At 39.5% G+C, this 24,802-nt stretch overlaps 1 protein-coding gene across 3 annotated transcripts; it reads left to right on the forward strand.

Moving 5' to 3' along the window:
* Positions 1 to 3,972: 3,972 nt before the first annotated feature.
* On the forward strand, positions 3,973 to 22,991 carry TM4SF1 (transmembrane 4 L six family member 1). 3 transcript variants are annotated; one of them, XM_069793019.1, is made up of 8 exons: positions 4,069 to 4,440; positions 6,183 to 6,272; positions 6,362 to 6,510; positions 7,901 to 8,081; positions 15,128 to 15,217; positions 15,916 to 16,058; positions 17,604 to 17,784; positions 19,007 to 22,991. In XM_069793019.1, the coding sequence occupies exons 1-8, from the start codon at positions 4,264 to 4,266 to the stop codon at positions 19,019 to 19,021; spliced, it is 1,026 nt and encodes a 341-aa protein (XP_069649120.1). In that variant the 5' UTR covers positions 4,069 to 4,263; the 3' UTR covers positions 19,022 to 22,991. The 3 variants fall into 3 exon arrangements, with proteins under 3 accessions (XP_009928192.1, XP_069649120.1, XP_069649121.1); XM_009929890.2 differs by lacking the exons at positions 15,128 to 15,217; positions 15,916 to 16,058; positions 17,604 to 17,784; positions 19,007 to 22,991 and adding an exon at positions 9,033 to 9,797 and having other exon boundaries at positions 3,973 to 4,440; XM_069793020.1 differs by lacking the exons at positions 4,069 to 4,440; positions 6,183 to 6,272; positions 6,362 to 6,510; positions 7,901 to 8,081 and adding an exon at positions 12,449 to 13,514.
* Positions 22,992 to 24,802: the final 1,811 nt, after the last annotated feature.

Genomic DNA, 24,802 nt, shown 5'->3' on the forward strand with positions numbered 1-24,802 from the left:
AGTAAAGCCCCCTTGATTCACATCTGACCTGTTTTTATAATGTAAAAAAATGTTATTTGCTTTAAGGCTTTTTGTGTTTTTCTTTAGATTGTTTTCAAGGTAATTGGAAGACATTTGTCATGTTGTCATTTCAGCTGTGTCTCTTGATCACTATTGTGTCTTTTAGCAAACCAGGTCTAGGGGTGGCTATAAGGCAGCATAAAGCAGTAGGACTGATAATTTTGAGCATTAGAAGAAACTATTGGGAAGAAACACGTTATGTTTTTCAGTAAAGTGACATCTTTCTTTCCATCTTTCTGGCGTCTTTAATTTAAATCAGGAGATTGCTTACACTTGCTCAGAAAACACTGATGGAAGAAACATTTATTGCAAATGTTTTATCCTTTGTCTGGTTATAAGGAATGAGAACCTCTTTAGGTGCTAATATACTGGGGGGGAAAAAAAAAAAGAAGAAACATTCCATTTAGGGAGGATTAGCAAGGTTAGTGCTGGGAATTTGGGATAGCTGAGCTATAAAAATCTCCATTTCTGTGAAGGGAATAGCAGCCAGCCTGTCCTGACTGTGTGCCAGAGAGCTAAGGGAAGAGGGTTCTGTGGCATCCTCAGAGCACAGGAGCCTTACAGCATACATGTGCAACGAGTTCAAATATGGTTGCATGCCCAGTGTCTGGTCAGGGAAACTGAGCCTAGTCTGTGTGACCCTGTTCTTGACAGCATGCTGACTCTGACGTGATGGGTCTGGGTCTGTCTGACCACTTCTGTATTTATTTTGCAGATATCCTTCCCCGTGCCCCCCCTTGATTTCCTCCTTAGTAGAGGGCTTTGGGTGTTTCCAGGATTACTGTGGGCATTAAAATATATTAGTAGAGTACAGAGATCTCCTTTTTTGTATGGCACTTTTCTTTCAACTCAGTTTCTTCTGTTGATTATGAAGAATCCCTTTGGGAAGCTGGCTTAGGGTGCAGGTGCTAGATGTGGTTGTAGTTGAAGTAATTTTCTTTTGTAGGAGAAATGTGATACTTCACGGTTTTCTTGATAAAATTCTGTGGGTTTGTGGGTTTGTGGTTGGTTTTTTTTTTTCTTCTCTGCAAGTATTTGGTAGCTTTGCAAGTTGTGGTAACTTTGTCAGTCTTTGATAAACTCCTCCTCTACAACAGGTAAATTTAGGACTTGTACAAAAATATAGCAAGGGTTTCCAATACACTGCTGAGCTGGACAAAGTAACTTCTGTGACTCCTGTCATGCTGATTGAAGAGCAGGTACACAAAGCTGGAGAATGCTTAGCTTTTCAGAGCTTGAATGTAGAGAGCTAGTCTACTATTTATGAGATCTCCCTCTTTTTGGCATCAGGAAACACTAGTCTCTTTCTAACATCTTTATTTTGTGAAAGAAGCAGGCTTCTGTCCTCCTGCTGCAATAGAAGGGCCAAAGCAACAGTGACTATTGAGGTGGGCAGTTTTTGTTTTTTTGGAGGGGCTGCTGGATCCTTGGACCCCATGTGAAATTAGGCTTGGTATTAGATGCCTCAGTAATTGGACAAGGTACCTAATTTTAGCCACTTCTCTGGCATGAAGGGTCAGTATCCTGCCCCATGTAGCACTGTTCCGCTGACAAACTTTATCCTGCAGAACTGATGATTTGGGGATACAAGCCAGTTGCTGTAATTGTTTGTAAATTAGCCCCCTTCTGCCAGGAGAGGATATGGAAGCTTTTCACAATGGTCCTACCTGCTGGACCGTAGAGTGTGCTATCAAAATTGCTTCACTGCCCCTTTGTCTTGTCTTTCCTGTACCGCACTGCAGTAGGTGCTTCTCAGCCAGAGCTGAGGACTAGACCTACAGTCTAAAGTCAGGTTTTAGCCTAGAATTAGACTTTTATTGTCTCTAATAACACTGGGCAATCGATTGCCTTTTCACATGTGTTTTTTGTCCAGGACAGGCATCAGAGCTACAGGAATAGTTCTGTGAGAGAGAATTAGTGGAGTTTTCCATGGGGAAGCACCTGTGAGCGAGTAAGCAGTTATCTTACCTCTTTACGTGCAAACACTGTGGTTCTTGTATAAAAGACTCAAAACCTGATTCTGGCTTTGTTTACGCTAGTGTAAACTCTGCTGTCTCCTGGTGCTGGAGTATGTCACAAGCTGCAGTTTCAGCCCTGCTGTTTCTCAGGTTGATGACAAGCTCGTGTTTGGCTGCTGCTCGTGTGGGGTCAGTTTCATAATTTAAAATTCAACAGGCCCGTGATGTGTTCCAAAAATCCACTACTGCTCACTTTGCCAAGCAGTAAAATTAGAATTTATGAAGCAAACAGGCACGAGAAGTAAACAAGCTCAAGATTTTTGTAACCTAAATTATTATATAGGAGAGTGATCTGAACTACTATTGTATTGTTTGGGGTGTTGGGGTTGGTAGTAGCTGCAGACTGCAATGTCCATACAATGTCCTGCATGGTTGATAAAGTACAGAATAGATTTTAAATATAGGAAGTTCTTGACTATGTGACATTTTATTTCAGATAATGTGTTTAGAAAACAATTATACAGGTTATAAATATAACAGATTTTAAATCTACTTCCCAGTGGCCGTATGTGTGGTGCATTTGTTGCAGGGTGTTGGGTGGTGGTTTGGGGGGGGCGGGGGGAGAGTAGTTTGTTTTTTTTAGCGTAACACAATAAAGGGAGTTTTCAGTTGAGCAGCCATCTCCTTCTGCAGAGGAAGCTTGCAGGATGATGTTTACACTTGTTTTAGTCATCAGAGGTAAAGTGCACAATAATGGTAAGCCTATGTTTCTACAATTGGAGGATATTTCTCATAGAGAAGGAAGTCTCCAAGGTCAACAGCTACAATACCCGGAGAAGTTACATCACAAACCCACATCTGCACAAGACTGCTCTCTTCCCTGCCCCCACCACCCTTGTCTTTTTGTGCACGCACTCCCTCTCTCTCTCTCTCAGCTTAAGTGTTGCTCACATCACTTGCAAGAATACCATGGATTTGATTTGGGCTTCCGTTTACAGTGTTATTTAGTTGTTAAAAAAAGAAACCAAAAACAAACAACGCACCCCCACTCCCCAACCCAGAAAAACTCTAAATAATTGAAAAAGTCTCACTATAGTCTTCTAATATCCTGTACATTCCCAAACTCAGTTTGTCTAGCTACTGTTTTTGCAATGAGAATTACACTGTATTATGATGATGGCAGCAGCAGCACTTCCCAGATCTAGTCTGAGCTTGTGCGTTTCTGAGTTATCTCCTGTCATGTGATAGTAGTGGGCATGGCAGCTCATGCCTCTGTGTTGAGCTGTATGTATGTGAAGAAGAAAGCTTTTGGCTGTTTTAGCAAAATTTGCATGAGGGAAAAGAGGGAAGGCTAGTTCTCAATAATTCCAGGTCACTTCGTATCTCTATTTACTATGCAAATTAGTGTTACTGGTACACGTAACACCCCTGATAAAAACCCCAAACTGAGAGAAATGTATTGTCTTTTCGTGTTTCTATACATGAAATTTCAGTGCAACGGCTATTTTATAATCCTTTTTGAAGCAGTATTTTTCACCAGTGTTTGCTTGGTTTAGCTTTAACAAATGGCTGTTAATCTAAATTCAGCTTTTTTTATAATGGCAAGAATGAGGACACTCCTTAGAAGCCTACCCGTCAATTTTATTTGTTTTCCAACCTCCTGATGAGGTTTGTTCTTATTCCATCAACAGGATAGCAAAGTGAGAGGGTGCTCTACATAATCCTTATTGCTGTAGACTTTATTCTATTTACACCCAAAACTCTGACTCAGTACTGCTGAAGTCACCTGAGTCTTTCCCTGGCTTCAGGTTGTTCTGAATCAGTCTATAAACCTAAAAGTCAAAGCTGCTTCTAACAAAGAAAACAGAACCTTTTTCCTTCAGTTCCTAACAGAACTTGTGTTGTGGTTTAAGCTGTGTTGTTCATGTCTAATCATGTTCACTGGTGATCATTCCAAGCATCATATATTAGAGTGAAATTACCTAGTATTCAATATTTCCTTGATTACATTTGGTTTGCCACAACAATTATTGCATTTAAAAGGGTGGTGGCGTTCTGCCATCCCTGTTCCCTCAGTCTACAATTTGTTATGGTAGCTATGAAGAGGTGTAAACATCATCCAGGTAGCTGGGTAACCCTGAGTATTTAAGGAGGTCAGAATAAAGACTGATCTTCTTTTAGGTGTGGACAGGTATGAGACAGGTTGGACTGCACTAGTGAAAGAAGGATTTGTAAAGCTGAGGACATGTGTTTTGGAAGCTGTGCTAGATGTATTGGTTATAAGTTGCTCATCCTTGCCTTGCTCAGCATCGTGGCCAACATTTTACTTTATTTTCCCAATGGTGAAACAAGATTTGCTTCAGAGCATCACCTCGGCAAATATGTGGAGTGCCTTCATGGCATTCTAGGTGGAGGCTTTTTGGTAAGTAATGAGCTAGTAGTTTCTCTCAAGTTTATTTTGGAGCTACTTGGTATTACTGTTTCTTTACCAGTTACATTAATTTATTGATCAAATACCTTGTCAGCAGGAATCTCTGGAGTTGTATCAAAAGAAATTAGCTATATTACCCCATAGGTATTATGAGTTACTATTGTTTATCTTATATGCAACATTATGTCACTTTAAAGCTGAGAAAATCATAGGGTCTAGGTTGCAGAATCCAAATGCAAAACTGGAACCAAGCCTCTCAGTGTGTCACAGTTTGCGTTAAGGGTTAAATCTTACTTTTTGTTATATTATTGAACTATTCTCCTTTTAAATGTCCCTAGATAACCAGCATTTAGTTGCAATTCCTTAATTTCTATTATCTGAGATGTTGACAGTTATTTCTCTGCCTTAGCTCTTTATTCAGAGGAATCAATTGGTAGTTATCAAAGCTTTGATTCAAGTAACAGCAAAGGATGAAGAATCGGGTATGTTCATTATAGGACATAGTTAATCTGAAGCTATTATTTTCTACCTTTTCAATGTTGTGGACCACATTGTACCATATTTAAGTTCCCTGACTCCAGGCTTCCTTTTTCATTTGCTTTTAAAGTCCTCTTAGAAATAGGTTACAGATCTCAAGGTGTCTGCAAATCGCAGGTTGAAAAAGATTGCATGATAAGGCCCTCCGTCTTGTGAGAGGTTCTTACAGCTGTGTTACAGCCCCGTTGGAACCTAGACTGGGATTTGCAAAGACTGGGCTTTACATACAGAATAATACAGGTGAAATCAACGGAACTGTTCCTGGAACACACCTGTACAACCTCTTCTGGACCTGCAGCATTGGGGCTCAGCGATAGGTTTGAGTAAGGGCTGACAAGTATGTGACTGTTCAACTGGGTAGTTTTTTAGTGTCTTGTTAAATCTGTGCAGTTTGCAGACAACGCTTTGCTCTTTCTTTATGGTTTTCTAGGGTAACCCTGGGTGTAGAGTCTTTATAAGTGCAAACTATTATTAAGTCCTGTTAGGGAGGATACTCTGTTTAATCAGCTCTGCTCCTTCTTGATTTTATGCTAGAAGCTCTGGAGTATGGATGAGTTACGTTTCTTAGAGATAGCTTCTGCTTTGTTACTTTGCATTTCTGTCACTGGAAACTGGTTGTGAAAACCTAGAAAAAGCTAGATGTCTGTAATAAGATGTTTGCCTGAATTGGGCAAAATATTCCTAGACTTTCTAGTCAGACTGGTTTGTCACACAGGCAGTAATGACTCCTCTTCAGTAACTAGTGTGTTGGTAGTAGTTGGTTTTTTTAAACAAATAATTATGAGAGATTTATCTTCTCCTGATTTGGGAGAAAGTTAATGCTTTCTCCCCCCCCTCCCCCCAAGCATTTTATTTGCAGGATACAGCCTTCAATGTGAACAAAAACTTTTAAAGTCAAAGTACTTTAAATTGCAGCAATACCACAGCAGGCTCTTTATTGATCGGCTCTTTATGCACTTAAGTGCTGTGTATACACAAAGTGGAAATAGAAATATACCCATCCTGGTGTTGGTGCTACTGATATCAGTAGTGAGATGCCTGCTGTGTTAAACAGAAGTAAAACTGAATAATCTATACAGGCTGCCCCCCACTCCTCTGCCAAGAAGCAATATAAAGGAATGCAATGTGAGGACTGTATTTTATCAGCCCTGTCTGCACAAGAAAATAGAACAGTGGTTTTTTTGTTCCATACCTAGGTGCTCATTCCAGCTGCAGTATTCATTGGACTTCACAATGATGACTGTTGTGGGTGCTTTGGCCATGAGGCCTGTGGGAAAAGCTGTGCGGTAAGTGAGCCTTTACACTCCAGTCCCAGATAATCCCAAAGACAAGGCGATGGCTATGTTGAAAGTTCATGTCTGTGTTTGCTGTGCAGATGCTGTCCTCAGTTCTGGCAGCCTTTGTTGGGATCCTTGGTTCTGGATACTGTATAATCATTTCAGCATTGGGCTTGTCTCAAGGACCATATTGTTTTACTCACCTAGAGAGAAACTGGATCTATCCTTTCAGTGAATCCTCTGGAGGGTAAGTTGTCTGTTCATGAGGGTGTTATATCTTCCCCCATGTACACATGGGCTTTATTCCAGTACGTTTCAGCAATATCCAGTAACCATATACCAAGATCCATTCTTAAGTTTATGCTTCTCACTCACTAAGAACTAAACAGAAGTCATCAGTTACCCACCCTGGTATAGTTTAAAACCAAAGCAATATAAATCCTCTGCCCTACAAAAAGGGATCTGAACATATATGTGTATATATATATATAGGTAAAAATATCCATATACCATATACTGTTCATGTCCATGAACATGTCTAACAAAGTTTTAGGCCTCTGAGGGATTTACAAACCATGAATAGCAGTTGTTATGAAATTTGTCTTATCATTTGTGTAAGAACCTCTTTTGTGATGCTTGCTTCTGAAGTTGCTTTGTGTCAGTGTAAACTGGCATAATACCTTCATTAGTGACAATGGCATAGAACCTTTGTAAATGAAACTAGAAAAGGTTTGTAAGAATCTTTGTATGCTGCAGGGTGGGGAGGGCCAGAAGCTCTTAATTATCCCTAATTAGGGTTCTCCAGCAAACCAAGCCTATGTAGCTGAGTTGTATGCTATTCCCCATTAATCCCCACAAATCCTGTAGTTTGGAAGGGGATTTGGTTTGGGTCATGACATGCTTTTACAGTGTCTGTATGGTCGGCAACCTCGAGTCTGTTTCTAGTAACAGTTTATGGCTGATGCCAGACTAGAGACAGTTTGAGTACTAAGAAGCCACATAAAGCTCCTTTGCAGCAGAGTTTGAATTTTATATTTCAGTTGCACCTCTCCCAAGAGGGGGCATTCCTCCTCCCCCATTCCCTCAACTATGACTGAATATAGAATTAAGTCCTCGCTGAAGGCTCATCAGTGCTGATGTTCTGAAGACGTGGGTGAGGATTAATAGCTGGAATACTGCAGTACCCCTCTGAATTTATTCCATGTTTGCCTCTTCCAGGGTAGGCATGTGAGGGCCCTAAGACAGCAGTGCAAGAGAGGAAGTGACCCACTTGCTTCAGATCAGTAATTGCTGTCTTTAGAATAAAGGCCCAGACCTGAAAAGCTCTGTGGTTGTTTTGAGAAATAGCTTTGGTCTTTCAGCTTTCTTGCATTTCTGTCTCACTTTAGTCAGTAATAGCTGCCTTTATAGCTTAGATTTTTTTTTTTTAAAGAAATTAAGGCTTAACAAAAATGTATGGCTGATAGTTCAACACGTTCTTAAACAGAGCAAACTTTGCATGGAATAAACCATTGCATTTTCTATTCCCACTTAGGGTGATTATCTTTGCAGCTACAGACTAGATGCAATTTAGTTCTAGTGTGTGGAAGCATCCCACTCTGTCACAATGTTAGTATGTTTTTAATTGCTGTGTACAGGTACTTGTTTGAGTATAACAAGTGGTCTAAATGTCAAGAACCTCAAAACATCGTGCAGTGGAATGTCACCCTCTTTTCCATCCTCCTTGTCTTGGGAGGAATAGAGTTCATTCTGTGCTTCATACAGATAATCAATGGCATTCTTGGAGGACTATGTGGGTTGTGCTGCAGTCATGAGGAGGTAAGCCATTTGTAGTTCTAACCGTGCTTCTCAGATGAACATGAAACACTATTGTTACTGATGCTACTGTGGGGTCTTGCTCAGAAGCTATTTTTTAAGTATTCTTCTACACTGAATTGTTGCTTAACTTTTTTTATAGCACTGTTGTGTTTAGCTTTTTCATGTAGTATTTGACCACATGCTTTCAGCTGATTCCTCAGCTGTCACAGTGAAGTCAGTCTGCATAGGAGCTGGAAGGCTTTTCTTCCTCCATGTGGCACATGTGGTCATCAGCACTATATAGGTGATATAACTGAAACACAGATAGCCTGGTGGTGGTGGTCTTTGCCAGAGCCTAAACCATTGTTGCATAGTGTGGTGCAGTTTTGTGGTAGGCTGCTTGTTCTAACTATGTGGCTTTAGCCTTGTATTTTGCTCACAGCAGCTGATAGACTACTGAGAATATGCCGTATGTAATGAAAACTACAGCATCCTAGCCTTGCTTAGTGAAAGTAAGATAAGAGAAGAAATTAAATTGCACATAGGTAACAAAACCTGCTGACAGATATGAAGGGTTTTCTGAAGGTGGTTTTTTTTTTGAGTGAGGAAGGGGAATTTCCTCCAAATTTCTCCAAAGTCTTGTTAAACAGTTTATGCATGTTGTTAAAATCAGTATCATAGTGGTAGTGTTGGTATTGCAATGGCTTAAGATATGAACCAGATATAATTTATATCACACACATTGTGGCTAAGAATGTGTTTCATATTTTTAATTGACATAGTTTAATGTTGGGGCTCTTTCAAAGCTATTACTGTCTTCTCACTCCTGTCTTCCATGCTGTAACTGCAGTATAAAAGAGCTGTGCTATGGTAGTCTAAATGTGGTCAGGTTAATTTTAGCTCTTATAGTTGGATACAATATTAGCATTCTTCCCCTTAATATGTGTTTCTTTCTTTTTGTTTCCCCCACAGACATACGTTTGCTAGAAACCTGGCAATGCATTGACATTGGTGCGTGTGTGGTGTGTTGAGTATTCTGTGGTTCTTTGGTTTTGTTTTTTAATATTCTATGCATACTAAAATGCACATTGTTTGTTGTCAAAGTGTGCTGTTGCCATCAATTTAATTGACTTGGGGCCAGCCTTTGTTCTTGGAGTCATATGCAGATTTTCCACTAACCTGCCTGTATCTAAAAGGAAAATGTATCCTGAATTTCTTTGGTTCATTTCATCTTAGTACGGTCAACTGCCTGAGCACATGTCACTAAAGATGCTTTTTTTTTTTCTTTTCTGCTGACACAACAGCACTGTACTTTTTGCTGCTTTCCCAATAAAGTTGCACTTTCATTCTGATGTTGGAATGAACACAAACTCAATCTAGTTTGGCCTGGGTATAAATGAATACTCAGCTGGAGCAAAAACAAAGCAGCAGTAAAATGTGGATGATCAAGGACAGATACATGAACTTCACCTTTTCAGGATTTTTCTGAACTTCTCCTGTATTTCACAAATAAAGATTTGTATTATAAATACCCGGCAGGTGTCAGTGATTCTTTCCCTGCCCATGCTGAAACACTGCTTTCCTGGTCTCAGAGTAAAGGACAGTGGTGGCATAAGAACATGAATATAAAGCAGTCAGGTAGGTTATAACCTACTTTTGCTCTCCAGCAGACTCTGTCAGGGTGGGAACCGCTTCACTGTTTGGTGTAGATCATTTAGCTGAGCCAGGCAATTGTGCATCAACAAGGGTATGATAGTTCAATGACAGCTCTGTGACAGGTACAACTGCATACATGGAGTCTTAGTCCTGGGTCTGGGCTAGCAGTTCACTGCTGATGGCCATTCCAAGGACCGGAGGGAGGTTCCTGTGCCATTGAGCCACAGCTCTGGGTCAATTCTGCTGCTCTCCCAAGGGGGTCTTTCCTCCTGACTGCTTATTCAAGAGTCTTGAGACAAAACCAAAATGCGGGTCTGGGTCCTGGTTTTTACCTCACTCAGCAGATCCCCAGGCATAGCAGTGTTCAGAAAATACAGTGCAAATTCAGGTCAGCAGTTATAGATTAATCTGAAATATTTGACTTCAGCAGTAAGCAGCCTGGAGGCAGTATTCTAAGATCCTGTGCAAGAACCTCCGAAGCATAGCTTGGAGCATATTACAGTGAATGTTTTGTCACAAGGTAAAGTAAATCTGAATGATATGCTGCCAACAGCCTTGCTAGCAAGGTCAGTATGCTACTGGCAATGGCATCTTTCAAGTGAAAAACAAAATATGATATGCCATTTATTTCAAAGAAATGAGGCTGATTACCATTATTGCTCAGTTTTGGAATCCAGCAGTTAAAGTTGTCTTTGAAAACAGGCAAGTTAGTTTCTGTTTATGGAGAAAAAGAATTTCCCATGGGTGTCAGTGTATACTTAGTACTATTTGTAACTAGGAGTGTGGTTGGTCTTCAGAGGTAGCCAGAAACTTGAGGTGTATCTCAGGCTCTCCTCACAGGCAAGTCTGCCCAGTATGAAAACATATCTGAAAGAAATTAACTGTGAAAACAAAGTTGCACACACACATCCACAGCAGCAAAAGAACCCACAGATGGGAAGAGTTTGTGTTTAGAATCTCAGGCTCTCCGCTTCTTGCAATAGCATTTATTCATACATAAATAAACAGTAGTAATTGAGGGCAATCTTTAATACCACTTCTACTTGTGTTTACCTATGTCTTGCCCTGCTGTGGAAGGGAGGAGAATAAGCATGTGCACATGTGTATACTCACACACAAAATTCCTTGCAGCTGTGCAGTATGGTGTCTTTGTATGTGAAGAAGCACAGTTTGAAAAAGGATCTGCAATTTTAAATTAAGTGTGGAACAAGAGAAGGAAAAGATAGTCTCGGTGAAATAGGGTAAAATTCCCATGCAACTTACAGATTTTTGCCTTTATGCTTGCATAATTGCTACTTGTCTTTCTGGTACACATAACTAATTAAAGAATTGAAACAATTTTAGAAATTCCAATGGACACAATGATTAGGCTAGAGTTTAGAATGAAAACTTTAGCTCAGATCCATGTAGCACTAACGCACAGCATTACTACTCAGTGTTTGTGTCATCATTTAAAAAAAAGGCCAGTTGAATTTCTTTGTTGCCTGATGCATAAGACAACGTTTTGGGAGTTTTATCAGTTACATCGTGGAGAAGCAGTTGGTTTAGGTTACATTCATTTCAGTTAGCAGAGATGTCACTCATCCAGAGTAAACATGGCTTTTCGGTAATGGGCTCAGCATCAGCTTATGGATATTGACAACAACAGGAAAGCAGTTCTTGCAACACTTGGTAAAATATTTGAGAAACTGGTTGCCAGGTTTGCTTAATACTTAGTATAAAATTGTTATTTCCTGTTCTAGCAGTACAGTGTGCCAGCAAAAAAAATACACCTTGATTTGGTATTTGCAGAGCTCAGTTTAAATACAAAATAAGTCATGATGCAGACTGTTGTACTGCAGAATGAATGCTGTTTCAGTTGTCATTTTCCAAGTAAGTTTCTTCTAATCAGAACAGATCACTATGGGAAGTAGCAGCAAATTTGATTATAAACTAAGCTGCTAGCTAGGAATTTTGGCCTTTGCTTTTAGAAAAAAAGATTTCAGCTTATTACATGATCTCTGAGTTTTGTAATAAAAAAATCAGTCCTGAGGATGTGATGTGCCTGCTTTTAACTCAGCTGTTTTCTCTGATCTGTAAGGCACAGTGTTGATGATAGAAGTTCTGTCCATGCCTGTGAGCCTGCAAAGGGAGGTTTGCCACTAATTTCAATTAGAGGGAGGCTTGAAACAAGTGTACATATTGATTAGGGAGTAAACCAGGAAATATGGGAAGATCCTCAGAGTAAAGTCTGAGGACTTCAAAATGAAACCTCCTAGAAAAAGGCGGGGAGAAGGAAACGGGAGAGTCACTGCAGAGAACGGGTAGAGAAATGGTGTAATTGCATGAGTACCACCATGCCCATTTCCTTGGGTGATCTCATTCAAAGGAATAGGAGGCAATTAGTTGCAACATGCAACCCAAACAGCTTTTATGAGATCATGAGAGAAGCCTCATGTGTGCAGAGCCTAAAACAGGTCATGAGGAAACAGAAGGAAAATATGCCATGACATCATTGCTTCTAAAATCAGTCTTCTTGCTTTTGATGGAGCCCCAATTTTTTTGTTCTCTGACTACAACTTTACTGTGGAGTAAACCCTAAGCTCATTCTTACTTTTTTGATGACTCACAGGGGCATAGAAAGAAGGCTTGTGTCGTGCTGTGAGCATTCAAACAGCTCGGGCTCTGGGTTACTGAGATGGATGTTTAGTTGCTTAGGGAATGATGACACATGAAAATAGGGAAACAGTCTGGCTTTGGCTTTGCACAGTGCAAAACGGCAGGCATTTCAAAAAACAGCCAGACCTTTTGTCCTGTACAAGAAGTCACGTGGACTTAGGTCAGATCTGTAGCTATGCATACTCAGCTGTAAGCACAGAATAAAACAACTGGAGAAATAGCAGGATTTAATTTGTCAAACAGCTGAGCGTAATGCTGCAGAAAAGAGTAATTAAGTAAAGTGTGACAATAAGTCTGCCTGGCAGTTTCTAACCAGTGTTATTTGGGCTTCTGTACTCCCTGTAAGGTGGTCAAGACTCAGCTTGGTGTTTTTGTGAGGCTGCCCCAAGTTAGCAGCAAGTGTTGTTTCGCCCTTAGGGCAGTATCTGCCAAGCTCTGGTATTAATTCTCTGTAGTGTGAGGAAATGTGTGGCCTTCTGTACAGACACTGGATATATTTATCATTTGACAGCCCCCTTCCCCATGTAAGGTAGAAAAAATTGTGCTACACTGAGGCTGAGCAACCTGCCTCATGTTACAGAGTATCTGCATCATAATCTGTGTTCTCAGGAGGAGTGTATTTCTAAGCAGTCACTAGGAAATGAGATTTTTGAAGTTCCTTCCTGAGTCCGAGTCTCTAGACATATTTCATTTGGAAGATCATAAAGGAGGATCTTTTAGAAGGGAAACTGCTACTTAAAGACATTGTGCTTAGAAAGGACAGTGAGTTTAGACAGCAATATTAATCTATTGTTCTGCTAACCATTAAGCACATTTCTATCTCTGGAATCGTACCCCAGTCACCAGGTTTCTGTGAATATGAATTGACTGAATCAAGCTGAGGAGGTCAAAACACTTTTCATATTTAAAACCTTGTAATTTTTTGTTAGCTTAGAAGAGCAAAACTTCTATAGTTCTTGAGAGATGGCTTTAGAGACATGTGGAAGCTGTTTGAGCTGTCTGCTGATACCTCTTGCACTTTGGAGTATTGTTGTTAACATCCTATTATACTTCCCTAATGGGAAAGCTTCACATGCTGCCAGCTACCAGCTTCCAAACTACGTGTGGTATTTTGAAGGGATCTGTTTCTCAGGTGTGATGGTAAGTGTTGATTCTATGGATTTTTAATGAATTGCATTCTACTGCAAATAACATTGGGTTACTGTGCAGCAATGTAATTGTATTTTTAAAGAGAATATGGATTACTTTGGCAAAAATACTGCAGGCAGAAAAACTTGATCAAACTGAAAAAAAAGTGAATATACTGAATTACATGCTATGTATATACTATTTAATTTCACGTAAGTGATTTTGCAGAGTTGATTATTTTTTTTCTGCTGGCTTTTTGTTTATGTGTAATTTACATTTGTATTATGAAGGCAGGCTCCACGTTGATTTAATCCTCTTTGAAGGTTGAATTAGAGCTCTTTTACCAAAAAAAAAAAAACCCAAAACTAAAAAAGCTTCTCATAACTGTTCAGATGTTTTTAAAAGCTGTATGCAGTCCAGTATTTCGAGGACTGGATACACTTCACAATGCAGCAAGTGCCACTGTTGTTAGACTAAATACAGAAGACTATCTCACTGTGATTGGCATAGTAGGACTTTCTCCATTACACTTGTAATAAGCTCATCTACAGTAATAAACTAACGTGGAGTTGCCCACTGCTCATACTGTTTGCTATGTTCATGAAGAACTGTAGCCTCAGGGACAGAAAGCAGTTGTATAATGAAATGTATGCACACAATCAGTACTTAAAAAGGTCTCATCTGCACAGGTAAGGTGTTTTTATGAAGGTGCTGAACTGGGAGACTTATTAAAACGTGAAGCATTATTTTGAAATTGTGTATTCTTCCTAAAGCAGAAGAAAAACCTTCTCTTTTCTAGCAGAGGAAAAAGCTATCAGGCAGTGAATTTGAACAGAAAAGGTTAGTTGAAAATTTTGGAAAAAGTTAACTGCAACAGTGACACTCATATTTTGAAGCATTTTTTGCCTTAGGATTATTACCAATTTATTAAAAATGTATATATTATTCTGTTACAAGTAGGGCAGCAGCATGTGAGAGGGTAGTGCTGTCATTCAGAAACATTCCCTTTTCATATTTCCCCTTTCAAACCAGTGCCCCTCTGAGCAGCAGTTTGTGATTCTGGAGTCCAAAACTTATTTATTGAAATGATTCTAGTACCAGGTTTAAATAATCCAAGAGTCTGAGAAAAACTGTATGGATACTTGACAGAGAAAACAAATGAAAGTCCAGGTGAATTTAACAAAAAGCTTGTACTACTGACTTTTTCTAGCATAAGTGTGTTGGTTAGGAAGGTGATACCCTGATCTGTGTGCCTGTGCCAGCAAGAAGCCATTGAACTGATACGGCTGTGTCAATAAAATATCCTTCCCTTCATTGATACTGGTTCTTTTACTTGTGAGCTTGGTATTCTTTCAGCTTCACTGGTATAGCTGTGTCCATGCTATAATGCTTTGCTGTGGTGGGACACATTGTACTCGTCTTTCAAGTATAAGAAACAAGTACAATGACAGCCTAATAAAAACAGTCCAATTCCACGGTGCGCCTTGAATAATTGCGCTTTCCTACTGAGCAGCTTTAAAATCTCAACAGACCGTAACAGATGCAGTCCCTACCTTCCATGGGCAAAGGAGACTGTGGCTTAGTATCTGCAGTCATTTCAATGACTTTATGATCTTCCCTTATAGATCCTTCTGTTGGCAGTGATTCTAATAACACTGGAGTGTAGCATGTTCTATCGGTGCTGTCAGAGTGAAAGCTGTAACAAAACCTACCGGGTGAGTCTGTGTTTTATTTTTGTGCATCTTTAGCATTTGTTTGGATTGCCTTCCTGCTCTTGTGTTTCCAGCACATCCTTTTGCCCTCTCCACTGCTCTGTTTCTGCTTCCTTTCACAGAGAAGGATTCTAAGTCGGGTTGAGAGGTCACAGAAAGTGTAGCTCCTTCCTTCTGATGCATAAGCAGGATGAAAGAAAATTAAACAGGAAAAAAAAAAAAACCAAACCAAAAAAAAGCCACAAAAAAATCCTTGTAAAATAAAATAAGAACGTAGAAGGCCTGAGAGTTTCAATGAAGTGCCCCAACTAAATAGCTTCATCCCTTTGCTTGTATTATTTGGAAGTTATTTTTTCCAGTAACGACTCAATATACACTATCTGGGATGCAAACATGTTTAATGCATGGTTGTGTTCCTCTAGCATTTTGGGAAACAATTTTGAAAAAATGCAAGTTTAAAAAAAAATAATCCCCAAACAATATTTAACTGAGAGTTGTGAAACTGTCTTAAACTCTGTCTTAATCTTTATTTTGTATGTGTATGCTTACTATCCTTTACCTGGTATTTTTCTTTCTGAATTTTGAAGATTGGGACAATCAAATGTGAAATTCAGTCTCAAGGAAGTAGCTAGGCAGGCTGAATGAGTGTATTTGGTGTGGACACTGTCCTCACACAGTAATATTTTCTTTCTTTACTTCAGAGTTTTATTTCAATTGTGTTAGCCCTGCTTGGAGTTGCTTTCTCTGGATACAGTTGCATCATTTTTACCTTGGGGCTGATCCAAGGCCCCTTCTGCAATTCATCAGGTGGATGGGATTATATCTTCAAAGACACTGCTGGAGGGTAAGAAACATCAGTGTAATTCTTCTGGAAGAACCTGTTCATCAAAACAATAGTCAGACAAATTCTCTCAGAGTTTTACACAAAATGGCACAGTCTCTTGAACACAAGACCTATATTGGCGAGTGAGGTTTTTCAGCTTCTTGAATGAGCACCAGAATCCTCAAAGACAGGTATTTGCCACTTTGTAAGGAAAGAGTAAACGTAAGAATGTTTGTACTGACCAGACCTGGAGGTCCATCTAGCTAAGTGTCCTTTCTTTATCTGGTGGTGGTCACAATCACATGTAGTAGAGAATATAAGGTTAGAGTGAGCGTAGATGGATACTTTCTCAGAATATTCTCTCAAATTCCTCAAGTTTTTGGTTCAAAGATTATAGATGGCTTTTTTCTATTTAATAACTCAGTAGGTTTCTCTTTAACACCTAAAGCTCAATGAAGTCTGGTTTGATCACTGGTAGTTTTTGCATACCGCTGCTGTATCTCATAACACACCTAAGTGAGGTAGACAAAGTGTTGTCCATGTCCCAGCCTCCTAGAGACAGGAAAGGTTTGATTCAGATCTGTAACCTGAGGCTGCTTTTGCAAGATTTTACATTCTCCCTTTAAAAGATCAAAGTTTTATAAGACTTGAATATTGCAAGTCATATAATGCCACACTCTTCCAGCTGCATTTGAATGCACTGAGGATTAAATTTGTTGGAGGATCAAAAACAACTTCCTTCAGCATCCAACAGGAATAGTTCCTAAATATGGCCTTCTCTGACTTAAGTCAGCTTTATTTTAAAACACTGAAGTGCATCCTGCAATCTCTGCTACGTATCACGAGCATTACTATCCCATTTGGAAATGCAAACATGAGAGTTCAACGTAAAGGGCCAGATGCTGAATAATGCACTCCAGATTTGGCTCAAAGCATTTCAGTTATGAATGTTTAGGAAAAAAGCAACTGACACTGAGCAAGTGAGTCTAACAAAGGTTCTTGCAATTAACCTCCAGGCTATAGCATGTCTCACAGTTAAAAGGGCACATGTCAGTTGTGCACACTATGATCCTTAAGGAGGGAAAGTGTGGCTCTTGAGCGATTGGAAACTGCATGTGGTGACACTTAACCTCAGCTCTGCCATTTAGGCTGCATGCAGTGGTTAGAATGATGGTGATGGGGTGTTCCTGCTCTCTGCACGGTACTGATGTCAGCTGGACTTAACCAAAAGCTGAAATTAAATCAATAAAAGGAAAATTCCCATTTTAAACTTGGCTTCTGCCACTTGAAAAAAAAGGTCATGTCTTTCTAACACTTAGGTGTCTAACAGGGAAACTGATGAAGCAGAGGTATTTGAGGAGCCTAAGCTTTTTCACTCAGCTGAGTTTGAGAAACCTATGCAGAAGTTATGCTGGTGTAATGAAAGACTAGAATCTGGTTCCTAAATTTGAAGCATATAAAGGCCAGTATGGTTTTTCTATATATATTATAGGTAAAATAATGTGTATTTAAATTGAGTTGCACACACCATATTTAATTTACTTCAAATGGCTGTTTCTTTAATAGGTACCTCACAGATTACCCTGCTTGGTCTCAGTGCACGGAACCTGTTAACATAGTAGAGTGGAACATTATTTTACTCTCTATTCTGATAGCTCTTAGTGGACTGCAGCTGATCATCTGTTTTCTCAAAGTGGCTGCTGAGTTGAAACGGACACTCTGTGGGACCTATTCTGTTTTTGTCCAGGTAACAAAATATCTGAGATAATTTCACCAGCATCTCCAAGTCAGTTTAGCTTCAGCGATTTGTCTCAGTTGAGGACGTACCCTTTTGGTTTATGCATTCTCTATGCTACTGCATTTTTATTACCAGAGGATATGTACTGATAATAAATCTATTGTGTTTGATTCATCCACTGATTGCTTGTGAAATATAGGGATTGGTGACTGCTTACTCTGACCTTTCAGGCTAGGATTGAAAAGAAAAAAATGTGGCTGGGAATTCGGCACCAATGCTGAATCCATTACTCCTGTGTCAGCAGAGGTTTCTGAACACCTTTCTTCTGAGCACCTTTCTTCTAGCATTCAATTTAAAGTCATTCTTATCAATGTGTGGGTTTCACAGCAAACAGAAGAAGATGCAACAGGTAATATGTAGCAGTTGTGATCTAGGCATCAGTTTTTACTATGTTTTCAGTAGGTTATTGAAACAATAACTGAGAGGGCTCTGCTTTGGGCAGAAGAATTAGTCGGAAACCCAGAGCTCAAGTGACTGATGCTGCTAAGCTGCACACTGGTGTGAAGTGGTGTGGTTTAATGTGGCATTCAGTTTCCCCAGCTCTGGAGGTAGGGTGAAATTAGACATGCTTACCCCTCCCTGTCCATCTGCACTGGGATCAAGGAGCCCTCAGGGTTTTTATGTAGCCAACAACCTCAGTGATGACAGCATGTTCAGGAAAGATTTCTAATTAGGAAGAGCAGCAGCCCCCAAAAGCAGGCATGCACACTCCCAGACATAGGGTTAGTTCTGTCGTGTAAGTGGGAGACAAGGGCAGAGCAAGTGGGATGACAGTGCCGCTGCAGCGTGAGGGCTCCTGCCCAGTGCTGGTGGGCCAGCGCAGGGGAACTGCAGGTGCCACGGAGGGCCTTGGGCAAGCAGGCAAGGAAGTGCTTCTTGGAGGAATTTACTGTAACAGCAACCTAAAAAAAGGTCAAGGCCTGAGGCGATTTCTCTCAAAACATTCTGCTTGCCAGTGAGCGAGCCACCTCAGCCTGGGAGCCAGCCCAGCTTCCAGCAAAGTCCAAAGCAATTCTGTCGGCTTGTCCCTGGGCGCAGAGTAAGGTCACCTCAGGAGCACGGGGTGTGTGTCAGGTTTAGGCTGGATGTGGACATTGAAGAGTCAAGCAACTTCTATATTAACTTGAGTTGAAAAAAAGAGGGTAACTATTTCCTTCCTTTTTATTTGCAGGCTGGGATTCTCTAAAAATGGCCTGGAAATCTTCACTGCTTTTCCCCCACCCCCCAGAAGAAGAGAGAAATGGCTACTCCAACATTTATGATGGTAGATTTGGGTGCTGCAAAGACAAACGAAACGCTTGTCTTAAATCTTTGTCTCTCAAGCCTCTCTATTTTAGATGAAGTTATCTGAACTGTTTGACATCTACATTTTTCTAGTTGTTTTCTAACCTGTCCGGTTGTCCCTGGCAGTGACTCTTCATTTTTTTACCCTCCAGCTTGTTCTGACAATAGGGAGGTTTGAATACCATGGAACTGCTTTTGTATTGAAATCACTGTTTTTGAATGAACTGCTGTAAAACTGCTGTAGAACTGCTTTTATACTCCCCTCTCTTTGTTTAGAGCATAGAAATATTTGTTGTTCCGAAAGGGCCTGATTCAAAGCCCAGTATGTCAGGAGGGGTTGTTCCCTTGAGAATTAGTGCACTGGATGAAGCCACAATTTCTAAATGAATAGATTTTAGTTACAGACAGACCATGATGGTCACGAAAAGCAGCAGCCTATCCTGCTCATTCTGTCTTAGAAGTTTTTAACTGCACAAAGCAATTACTGAAAAAAGGCTATCAAGTCTTCCTGCAGTAAGGCTTTTAGAAAGGCATCCATGCCTGATTGAAAGATTAGATACACAACTCTGAAATCAGCCATGCTAATTAGTACATGTTAATAGCTGCACTGAGTTCCTTCTTATTTTATACTCAAGAGGCAAACTGTTTTGGTTTTTTTTGATCAAGTATTATATGACTTGAGGGAATATATGAGGCAACCTTGTGAGCATCCAATGCTAGCTTATTAATACTCTTCTGAATATCCTGACTGGAAGATTAATGTTCTTGACAATAATAATCAGACAAAAAAGAATAACCTGTTTTAAATTAGCAGCTAAAAAGTCTTTGTAATTTCTCAAGGAATTATTATTTCATTCCCAGTGGAAATTCAGGGATTCACAATAAAGTGGACATACAGCTCATTTGCAGCTGCTTGGGCAACATTTGGCTGTATACAGCACTGGTTTTGAGAGAATGAGCACCCAGAGGAAAGCTAAATATGTACTTCAGACTTGAGGTAATGCAGGTATCTCTATTACATCAGAACTAGTGGGATTCAGCTATATCAACATCTAATATTAAACACTGTTACAACTGCCAACCGTACAGTAAGTGGCAGCTGTGGGTGCAATATTTAGAAAAAAAATAGAGTATATCAGTCATTTAATTCTGTTTCAAGACAATATTGAGATTTTGCCTTAATATTCCTTTATCAGATTGTTTTGAAAAGCTGGTTTCTTCCTGTAGGATTTGAAGAATGCATCTAAAGTTTAATTGCTTAGTTTCTATTAAGTTGCAAGAAGTAATAAAGAAATTAATGATGTTTAAGAATGGGGCTAGTCTTTTGGCAGATGGTTCAAGCTGGCATGGATGTTCAGAGATGCATGAAAAAAAGGCATGATTATGAAATGGGGACTGTTTGCAACTGCATACTTGTTTTTCCCTAGGCTTAAATATAAATCATATTGTATATCTACATAAATGATAATCCCACATTCTTATGGATTTGTGGATATTGTTTGCAGACAGAAGAAAGAAAACTGACCAATCCACCTGTACTCCTACCAAACATCTTAGAGCAACTTGCTGATTTCATGCATGCAAACCATGGAGCTGTTTATTTTGAAAATGTTAGAAACATTTGAAAAAAAGGTTTTATTATCTGGATGAAAAATAGTATGTGTGGGGTAGACATTCAAAGCAGAAAACCCCTAGAACTGCTAAACATTCCTAAAGTCAATGGTGCCATTTCACTGAGGAAGGCAAACAAACAGGGTATTCTATTTAGACTCCAGCTCAGCCATGGGGAAAATACAGGCTTATCTTTAGGCAAACAGGGTCTAATGAGATAGATTTTGCTATGCTGGATGAGAGCAATGAAATACCTTAAAATTACACCTGTAAACTCTTAACCCTTTATCTTGGTCCTATATGTGTCCTTTCTACTTTTCAATAACCTCTGTCTCTGATCATGGCAAATCTTGAGCTTGGCAGACAGGAGACACAAAGAACAGTATCAATTTTGACAGCTTTTTTCCAAAGTAGTATTATTAGTGGCTGTACCTAACAACTGGCAAGGCTTGGCTGTCTTTAATTCATCCTTTTTTTTTGTGATTGCATCTTGTCAGTTTACATTTCTGCTCTACCACAGGCTGGTATCTCCTATTTTAGTGGCTTAAATCAAAGAAAGAGATGTGTAAGCCATTCTTGTTGGACATATTGATTCTGCAACCCTCTTTATCCATAATCCAGATATTGGCATCTCCATTGCCATAGCCAGACTCAACTGTCACTTGATAGCTCAGCTTCTAAATGGGCAGTTTATTAATTTGAAATTGGCAGTGAGAATACTAAAGGCTAACAGTGGGTTGCATTTACAAATTTAGCAACTTGTTTCACACAGGGCTTTTGGATGTAAGGCAAGTTAAATTCGATCTAGTCAATTTATGTCCCGATTCAGTCTGAAAGATGGTGTCTCTAACAAGGTGCTATGAACTATGCCTAGTAGCAAAACCAAGATTTCTGTAAGGAATATTAACTGCCTTGAAATCTAGACATAACTCTGATGGTGCTATTTGGGGCAATGTGACCATCTGGCCCTCCAGCTGCAGAATGCAGACCTCACCCTGACACCAGCAGAGAGAAGTGGGCCACAGAGCCAGGACAAAGCTCACACCATGCTGGCATATGAGAAACCCTTTCTTGAAGAAATGTTCCTGAACCTGAGGCACATGTGCTGCCTGGTGAAACCCACACATAAAATACCCCAGACACACCTGGAAGAAAGATGCAGATTTGTGTTCATAAACTTCTGTAAGTGAGGAGTTAATGCTGAAAGCTAGAATTAAGAGTTCCAGCATTATTTGTTCCTCACAGGCAATGCATTTTGTCGGAGTAATATGATGCTGTGTCTGGAACAGGATTGTCATTCATTTAAAACGCTTCGACTGGAAATAGCTGTAGAGACTCAGTTTTGACGACTAATAATTGTGGGCAGAGATTTATAGTAAAATACTGTGGAGCCCATCCACCTTTGCATTTTGGGGCATATTATTCCTCGTGTAGGTAAAAGCGAGTCTCACTGAAGTGCAATTTCCTGATTGCTAATTCTTCACATGTTGGATGGAGGTTTTTTCCACATTGAAAAAGAATAAGGTGGCAGAAGACAAATGAAGCTCCTCAGAACTTTAAAGGGTGTTTACCTGCAGAGGTTTGCAGCAGGTCAGAAGAGCAGCATGGGCAGCAGACTATAAACACATCATTCAGATTAGGGACTTATGAAATTGTGGGGTTTCAATTCAATTTCACTGGGACCTCTTGTTGAGACTTTTGGGTTGTTTTTTTTCTCAAGGAAAATTTTTGAAGTAAAAGATCAGCTTTGTATTTTCAATGCAGTTTTGAGGGCTTTCAGAACAGTCATAGCATTTCAGCATCCTCAGTATGAGAAATGAGGTCTTGTGGTTTAAAACTATAAGGGGATATTCATGACATCAAACTGCGGACTCATCATTTAACCAATTAAATTAGGTGCTCAGTCTTTTTAAGCCCTGTGAGAGTCTATGAGAGGAGAGAGGTTCGCACTCTTTAAATACCCTCTGAAGATAATAATACAGGCTTGGGAAGCTCAGTCACCTCTGTCAGTTTTTTTTAGTCCCTTAAGAGAAAGATAATAGGAATGTGCTCAAGCAAACAAATATCTTAAAGTTTGGGTGAGGTGCAATTAAAAGTGATAATGGAAATATCTTGCCTGTCAAAAGTTTTTTTTTATCTTTAAGTAAAAACAACATGCAGTACTTTTGCAAATCAAGAAAGAGTAATTTAGAGGAGTCAAGGGACTAAGGCAAAGAAATGCTCATGTTTTTACTCCCAAATAAATGTGGAGATTTCAAGGATACTGCATGTGTGGTTTTTTGTCTTCCTCAGTCTGATGGAAGTTTGAACAAAAATAAGCCAAATAGCCCACATATACACGAACAACTCTGTTAGCTGAGTATTAAGGAATGACTTTGAATTTAAGTAGTGTAAGAGAAGATAAATGGTTTCTCATTTTTACCTCAGTTAATTTACAGATGGGACATACGCAACCTGTACAAGCTGATCTTTCCACTGAACCACCAACCTTCATCGATGATAAAGAAAAAAAATCCCTACAGAAATCATTTTGACCATGTGACACCAACCTGGGAAATTCCAGAATTTCATCATAGATTAAGTCAGATTTCGAAAACTTGGCTTTGGCCACAGTCATTTAGACAGAAGCAGAATCCTCCATTTAATGCAGATGTGTAGAAGCTTCCAAAATATTCTGATAGTGCCTGAAATTTTTTTGTATGAATAGTGATTAAAATTGGTAATTTATACCACAGTCCTGGTAAATAAAGGTTTAGATTTGTATGTCATTAAAGGAAACCTGGTGTACTTTAGTTATGTTTTGAATCTTAGTCTTCTATGCGAAACAATCATAATTTTTCTGACCAGTAAGAAAATAGCTTCAAAGAAGATTGTGGTTATTACAGATATTTTTAAGTTGCCATATAATGAAAAATGTAATTTATAATGAGTGTGACTATGTCAGTGCTCAGAGTGCAGAAGAGATTTTTCAAGAATTCCCAAGTAACTGAAGATACATATTTTTTAATAGAAGTCTTTACAATTTCCAGTTTTACAGGTGGCTTTGTATATCTAAAGCTTCATACACAATCATGATGTAATGGAGGTATGCTTGAAAAGAAATGCAATTGCAAACTTTAGTTAGGTGTTCTTTAAACATCCCATGTTTAAGGTCCAATTTTGTTCTTATTTTTCAATGAGACTAACGGATACAAAATGTTTACAGAACTTGAATAAAGCAAAAGTATAGCCTTCTGCACTGGGTAGTACATTTAGATAATGGCAACAGTTAAGATTACCTGGAGCTTTATACATCTATTATGCTTTTAATCATTGAAGAATGTGGCTTATCCTGTCTGGTGATAGACTAGGAGGAAGATAACCTAAATAGTTCATTTTGTGGAATTTCTGAGACTCATTTCCTTTGGGCAATACTGAAACTGCTTAGGAATGAGATGCAAACGTCCCCTGCCTCCATCTGTGACCAGCTGGTCCTTTTCATGTCTAGCTATATATGCCACACTTTGTGCTAAAATTACATTTCCAAGGGGACTGTGGTGGGTTAGTAGAGCTTATCCATGCATACATCAGTGTGTAAGCTCTGCTCTGATACCAGTGACCTCAGTCCTCTCTTATCTGTCTGTGTTGCACCAGTTTAGTGATTGCTGTGCAGAGGGGAAGAAGCAGTGGTCTGTAGATTCAGAATGAGCAAGGGAAATAGGCAGCAGAAAGTCTGCATCTACAGGGTCTGCCTTGTGTTCAGTTATGTCAGCGCAGGAGGAGATACACCAGGGAAAATGGGTGTCATTTGGAGCTTTTCTCAGTGCACTTACAAAGGTGTGCCACATGTCACAGAAATTATTTTCTCGGTAGTATACAAGTTATAGAGAGAGTGAAGAATGTAATTAAGCTTAAGTCTGTAAATCCATTTAAATCTACAGTGCTTTCAATTCAGCTACAAGATTTACAATCCGATAACAGTCTAAATGGTAATTTGCGTGATAGTAGGTTGGCAGAAATTGAAAAAATTTCTTTGAAGATTATCTGAACCGACGAGGTTACCAGAATCTGTTGTTTACTCTTGACACACAGA

The sequence above is a fragment of the Haliaeetus albicilla genome, chromosome 9 (genome assembly GCF_947461875.1).
Source record: "Haliaeetus albicilla chromosome 9, bHalAlb1.1, whole genome shotgun sequence".
NCBI lineage: Eukaryota > Metazoa > Chordata > Aves > Accipitriformes > Accipitridae > Haliaeetus > Haliaeetus albicilla.